At 39.3% G+C, this 7,357-nt stretch overlaps 1 protein-coding gene across 2 annotated transcripts in view; it reads right to left on the bottom strand.

The window, feature by feature from the left end:
- Nucleotides 1-7,357, bottom strand: part of CDK14 (cyclin dependent kinase 14) — a 667,802-nt gene that overhangs the window by 168,815 nt on the left and 491,630 nt on the right. For both annotated transcript variants that reach the window (XM_027768492.1, XM_027768493.1), the window contains exon 12: nt 3,374-3,437. In XM_027768492.1, the coding sequence (XP_027624293.1) occupies nt 3,374-3,437 (64 nt within the window). The remainder of the gene's footprint in view (nt 1-3,373; nt 3,438-7,357) is intronic.

The raw sequence follows: 7,357 nt of genomic DNA on the forward strand, positions 1-7,357 counted from the left end.
CTGGCCCCCACAAAAAAAAAAAAAAAAAAAAAAAAAAAAAAAAAGAAAGAAAGAAAGAAAGAAACTGATAAACTGAGGGCAAGTGGTGGGGGCAGTGGTTCTGAGGAAGTGAGCAGATGGGGCACAGTGGTGGAGAGAAGGATTTGCACTATGCTCCTTTTCATAGTTTGATGTTTTGACTGGCTTAAATTATTTATCTATTAAAAAATTAAACAAAGTATGTTTTCATGGCTCAGATATTTTTCTCTCTCAGACTTTCTGAGACATGATAGAATACAACTGAGTTATGTGTGTGTATATATATTATGTACGTGTGCACATGTGCATGTGTGTGTTACATATGAGTCTAACCTTGAATGCATTGCTTTTCCATCATTTACTTCTATTTAAAATTCTCTTAAGGAAAGTGAGAAGTGTGTCTGTTTCTTCTTTGAATCCAATTGACCCAGTTTGTTTTTCTTCACCCTTAGGGTTCTGTGGTTTATTTTATTTATTTGTTTATTTATTTATTTTAAGTAGATCTTTCCTCTCTTTCTTTTCTTCTTTGTTGTTTTTATTGTCTTCTTCTTTTCTCTCACTCTCTCATACAGGAATCTCGCTCTCTCTCTCTCTCTCTTTTTTTTTTTTTAGAGAGAGAGAGAGAGATTTTTGCTGTAGGGTGTATGGGGTCATCAGAGAGAGACAGAAAGTGGGAAATCACCCCTCTCCCAGGGGGAATGGCCATGCTGCAATCCATTCTCCTCTTGGCATTTTGGGCACACATGCACACGCACCTGGCCTGAGTTTTAAGCTGAACCATGGTCGACTACATGGGAGTTTGGTAACATAACCATTATACCATCTGCTGGTCTCGGAATATTTCCTTTCATCACTGTCCTGAAAATGTTTGCGGTGTTGCTACAGTGGTGAGAGGTTAAACCGTGGTCTTCTTAGTACTTCAGTGATTCTCTCACCTGTGATGAGATTCTTTGGAGCAGATAAGGAGGCAGAGGGTCAGGGCAGGGCAGGTGGAGCCTAGCACTGACATTTTCCTCTTGGGAATGTGTATTTTCTTTCCCTGGAGTAGGATGTCCATGAGACCAGAATATGGAACTCCACTGGATGGTCCATTTAAGAACTGCATGAAAGTACTCATAGATTTGCTTCTGTTTCTTCGCTCTATTATTTTATCTCCCCTTGACTCCTCTCCAGAAAATTCAGGACATACTTATTCCATCTACTTGGATTCACAAGCATCAACCTTTGCCTGGAGGATCTTTCTTGTTCATCAACATCCAGGTCTTACATCATTTAAACATGTTCTCTGAGACTCCCACTGCCTTCTATGTGTGATATGTTACCTAGCACTTACACATAATATTAGTAACCTACACATATATACTCTGATTTCTATCTGTCCATCAGAGGAGTCACATAAAGAATGTGTTTTAAACACTGGATATAGATCAGAGTAACAGACCTTTACAGAATGCCAAATATGTCCCTGCTTTTATGAGTTTCACGGTCTGTTAGCTTAATGTGTACTGTATCATAGCACTTTCAAAAACACACTTAATAGGGACCAGCAATTAGCGTAATGTCTATGTCACTGGACTCCCATGTAGTCGACCACGGTTCAAGTCCCGAACCCTGTGGCTTAAACTCACGCCGGGCACGTGTGTGTGCAGGCCCAAGATCCTGAGAGGAGAACAGAGAAGAAGGGATTGCGGCATGGCCATCCCTCCTGGGGGGTGATTTCTCACTTTCTGTCTCTCTGCCTTTCTGGAGAGCACATGCGCTCTATAGCAAAAACCTCTCAAAACAAAAACAAAAACAAAAACAAAAACAAAAAACACACACTTAATAAATGCTTTGCATGTTGTTCATGATGATAAATTCTACTCATAGGAAAATAAACAAATTACTCCATCTTTTCTAGTCCAGACATTTGGCAGGCTAAGTGTTTTAATTGTTCCTTTCTGCATCTAGCTTTATTCATTTAAAATCTTTTCAAATTCTTCTGTTGTATATTGTTAGGACTTAAAATTTTAGACCTCAACACAAGGATGCTAACTTTAAGAGCCCATGACTGAAACATTACATTACTAAAGAGCTGTGTTCTTTACTCAAATGTCCCCATTAGGAACAAGTGGATCAAGAGTATGGTGCTTTTTTGCATGGTTGAAAAAAGAAAGAAAAAAAAATCTTAAATTGTTAAGTTCCTATAGTCTTTCAGAACATAGAAGTCCTTTAGAATATTCAGTGGAAATACAAAGAGTCTTTGGGGTAGCTGAGGAATAAAAAAGAATTCCTAGCACACTGTACACTTTCAGAAGAAAAATATTAAGAATAAAAATAGTTTCCCTACTCAGTCATTCCTTGGGATTTTTAATTTATTCAATCCTCTAAAGGAGTGAAAGAAAAAAAAGAATATACTTGGCCACTCTAACAGAAATTATTCATAGCTCCTTTCCTTCATAGGATAATGGAATATTAGATCTCCCATAAAGTCCCTTTCAGTAATTTTATGGTGGGTCTGCATTTTATAAACCATGTTTTGTAACCAAGAAAGAAAAAAATAAGGTAATTATTTTATAATAATTCAGCCACTGATTTTATTAAATTTCCATTTCCAAACCTTTCATCTCTTCTATAAAAATTAAACAGACTGAGAGTCTCTTATTAAATGTAATTATTAAATTGCAAGTTTCATGACTGCCATCTACTGGTGAGGGAAAAAGTGACAACTTAAAAGTTTCACATTTTCTCCTATTTTTTGTTTAGGAGTTCACATATTTTACATGAAAACATATTAAATGCTCTACAATAGGACATTCAGAACATTTTATGTGTTTACTCTCAAATTAATTGACCAGCCATTACTAGTTTTCAGAAAAGAATAAAAATTGACATTTCCTTTTTATGACAATATTTTTTCTTAGAATTCTTACAAGTGACACAAATGACTAAAGCACTGTGACCTAAATTATGTTTTTATAGACATGTATGCCAGTATCCCTTATGATGAAATTAATGATTATTTCCAAGACCAGTCAGTCAAATTAAACAAAGCACATTGGTGCAAAACTCTTAATGGAGACGCCGTGTATGTGTGTGTGTGTGTGTGTGTGTGTGTGTGCGTAGATCCTTTATATACATATATATATATATGTGTGTGTGCATGTGTGTGTATACCCTTTATATACATATATATATGTGTGTGCATGTTGTGTGTGTGTGTATATATCCTTTATATACATATATATATGTGTGTGTGTGTGTGTGTGTGTGTATACCCTTTATATACATATATATATATATGTGTGTGTGTGTGTATGTGTGTGTGTGTGTGTATACCCTTTGCATATAGGAAGTACTTAGTCATGAAACATACCTGGCTTAAAATGTGGTAAAGAATGAACTCCAGGCCATGTGTCCTCATTTGGCGTTCCAAGAACCTAGTGGAGGGCAGGAAATTGTGGAAACAGACTTATTATTTCCAAAGCACTCAAAATTCTCAAGTGTAGAAAACAGTATACTACATGTTATGAAATTCTGTATTTTTTTCCATTATCATGTGCCAGGGATTTTATTTCAATAACAACAAATCCAGCTAACCAGCCACCCAAGATGAATCACTGGGTTGTAACAAATGCAGCTGCGGAAAGTAGTAAGACAAGTTAAATCTGCTGTATTTTATCAAGTCCAGCTTTAATCAGTAGGCTAAGGAATCTAATGATAAGCTGCCATTTCATGGAATTGAATAAAGCACGCATGCCTCCCTCATGATTCTTTCATGAACTTTTCTTCTGCGCTCTAGGATTTAACAGTTCTAAGAAGGTTGTCATTTCTTTCTCACATCATCTCTGAGAATCACAATGTTTCAAAAAAGGAGTATTGGGTCAGCCAGTGGTGTGGTGGTTAAGGTAGCTAGATCCCACATGGCTGACTGCACAGTTCGAGTTCTGGACCTAACAGCTTGAAAAACATGGTTGGGAGTGAGAGTATGTGTGTGTGTGTGTGTACACGCGCATAAAATCCTGAAAGGAGGGAGAAAGGGAGGAGGGATCGTGGTATGAACATTCTTCCTGGGAGGTGCTTTCTCACTTCCCCTTTTCTTTCATTTTTGGCAAATGTACGTGCCTTGTGGCAAAACTTTAAAAAAAAAATTAAGATTGACAGCTTAGAATGTTCAAATTCTCTCATTATAGCTAAAATCTTTACTTTTGTGATTTATACTTTCCTCTTACCAAAATGCTCTTCTTCCTATACCTTTTCCTTTTTCTAGCTATACTTCCACCTTCTTTCCCCATCTACGCTTTTTTTTATCACCACAATGTGGATCTGCTGAAAAGGATTTAAGGGCAATTCAAGCTCAGGTACAACTGGGGATAGATACTACCTTGGAATTTTCAGTTCCATCATCTATCGCTCTTATAGGCAGTGACTACTGAGTATAAGAACAGTGGGGTTTGGGGCCAGCAGGTGGTGTAGTGGTTAAGGAACTGGAATCCCACGTGGTCGACAGCAGTTAAGAATCCCGGGCCCTTGGCTTGAAACTCATGTTGGGCACACGTATATGCGTGCCCAAAATCCTGAGAGGAGAATGGAAGAGCAGGGACTGTGGTGTGGCCATCCCCCTGGGGGGGTGGGGAGGGGGTTTTGAATTCTTCATTTTCTGTCTCTCCAGCGAGCACACGCACCCTATAGCAAAACCAAACCAAAACAAAACCACTCTCAAAATAAAAAACAGAGGTGTTTAAGAGTGAATGAGGGAACCAGCAGTTAGCATAATGGCTATGTCGCTGGACTTCCGCGTAGTCGACCGCGGTTCCCGTCCTGGACCCGGTAGCTTAAAACTCACGCCGAGCGCGTGTGTGTGCGTGCCCAAGATTCCGAGAGAATGGAGGAGAAGGGACTGCGGCGTGACCATCCACCCGGGGGGTGATTTCTCACTTTCTGTCTCTATGTCTCTCTCTGTCTGGCGAGCGCACGTGCCCTATAGCGAAAAAACCTCTTAAAAAAAAAAAAGAGTAAATGAAACCTGACTTTAAAGACAGACTCCTCGCATTCAAATCCTTGTTTTCCTACTTAATAGCCATGAAAATCTGGGCAACAAATAAACTTCCTGAGTTTCAATCCTCATTTGTAAGATGAGGGGGTGATAACACCTACCTCACCTGTGTGACCTGTGTGGAGAGCATCACCAGGCGCCAGTAAACATGATGTATTAGCTATTATTTGAAAAGTGTGCATAGAAAACTGGGTCAGGTCAGGCAGGCAAAGCTGTTTGGGGAATCTAGACCACCCACTTTTCCAGAGTGAATCCTTATTCAAGGGAGCCAATGGCAGATGTCATGCAAACTATGAGGATAACATGGAAAATTAAACCGGTTAGAAAGGGTATGAGATAAAGCCAGAGCATGGCAGAGGAGGAGAAGGAAGGGCAGCTATTATGGGGGGAAAGCTGCATGTTCATTTATCTCTGAGGATTAGTAGGCACTACTAGGGAATACAGAGCTCGAGCTCTCACTGCATTTATTTACTGGGGTTGGGGGCAGGGCTGTGGTGTCAAAGGGTGGCTCGTCTACATGAGTGCTTTCCTCACTTCTTTCTATTTTGGTTAAATCATGTTTATGTTTCTCACTGAAACAGTGAATCTGGTGTCAGAAAATGAGATAACACGTGTACAACTCTTCTTTTACATTGTAACTGGGTAATTCTGCAAGGACTAGTTCATACTAATATCAATAAGTAGATCTACACAAACAAGGTCACTTTTTATTTATTTATTTATTTTTTTGCTATAGGTGCATATACTCACTGGAGAGAGAGAGAGAGAGAGAGAGAGAGAGAGAGCACCCTACAGGGGGATGGTCAAGCCACAATCCCTTCTTCTCCACTCTTCTCTAGATAATTTGGGCACACACACACGTGCTCCTGGCATTATTTTCAAGCTGCCAGACCCAGGACTCAAACCTCTGAGTCAGTCATGTGGGATAGAGCTGTCTTAACCATCACACCACTGGCTGGCCTCAAGGTCACATCATTGATAGGCTTAAGTTATAAAGAGACACACAGAGGGCTGGAACAGTTGTAAGATAGGAAAAGAGACAAAGGTGTCATCTCAGACATAAACAATTGTGATAGCAGTGTCCCACAAATGGCTTTTTCTCCTTTCTTTTTAGCAATTCCAACTGTTATTGAGGATCACTTTGCAGGCAGCCCACAGGACTTCTCTAGGAATATTTCATTTTGTTCCCATATGGAATTTTGCATGAAGGACAAAGGTGTCCAACAGCACTAAACTTTAGCTACTAAAAGGAAGGAAATCTCAGCTCAAAATCACAACTTATACCCAACCCATCACAAATGAAACAGACTTTCTGAAAATTGTATAAACAATGAAAAGTCCTGCAAGAACCTGAACCCGGTTTTCTTGCTCTTAATTAAAGAACGATCGTTAACCCTCACTGTCCCTGTTTCTACAATGGTTGCATCAGCAACACTTTTTGCTAGGACTTATCTTCATCATATGTAGTATTGTGCTTGAAAATGATAATCGAATATTATGGCCCTCTCATAACAGTTACTGGGGAAAGAGAAAATACATAAGACTTGTTTTTTCATTATAAACTTGATTGTTGAGATGCCAGGCCTCAAATTCTTCCTTTTCTTATGATCCTGGAGCATTTGCACAGGAAATGCCAAGTGGGCAGAGGAAAAGAATTAAAAATGAATTTTTCTTCCTCTAAAAGCCTTTCTGGAAAGGTTAGTTTGGTTTTAATGTATGACAGTAGAGGGATGTCAGCTCTGATGCCAGATTTTCATTTGTATTAACTGCCTAATAAATTCCACTATCAAGACATTTTTTAATGAAGTTAGAATGAAAAAGAATATTCTCTAAAAGTCAAAATAATCTTTTGTAACTAAAACAGTGAAAAATAAAACTGCATCTGGCATGCCATCAACACTTAAAATTTGTTTCTTACATCTGTAAAGGAGACTTATGACATCTGAGAAGACAACATGCTACAATAGGTGGCGATATCTTCTACATGTTCACTGAAATAGTTTCATCTTAAACCTGTGCATGTGGTCTGTACATTGATCTTTTAACTCTTATGGGGCTTCTCTCTGAAGACAGAAGGCTAGGACTTGGGTTCTGCCTTGAGGTTGGTGCTCTTGGTCTACCAGGAGAGACAAACAGCCACGAAGAACTGCCTTCAACATAATAAGTGTTCCGTTTGAGCTGGGAGAGGTAGTGAGACCCTGAGGGAGGGTGTGCTTGCCTTTCCCTGGGGATGAGGAGAAAGGCTCTCTGGGAGAGGGCAGTTTAGTGGGAGAGGGAAGACTGAGTAAAAGTTTGCCAGGGAAA

Source organism: Tupaia chinensis, unplaced genomic scaffold (assembly GCF_000334495.1).
Source record: "Tupaia chinensis unplaced genomic scaffold, TupChi_1.0 Scaffold146650_1, whole genome shotgun sequence".
Taxonomy (NCBI): domain Eukaryota; kingdom Metazoa; phylum Chordata; class Mammalia; order Scandentia; family Tupaiidae; genus Tupaia; species Tupaia belangeri.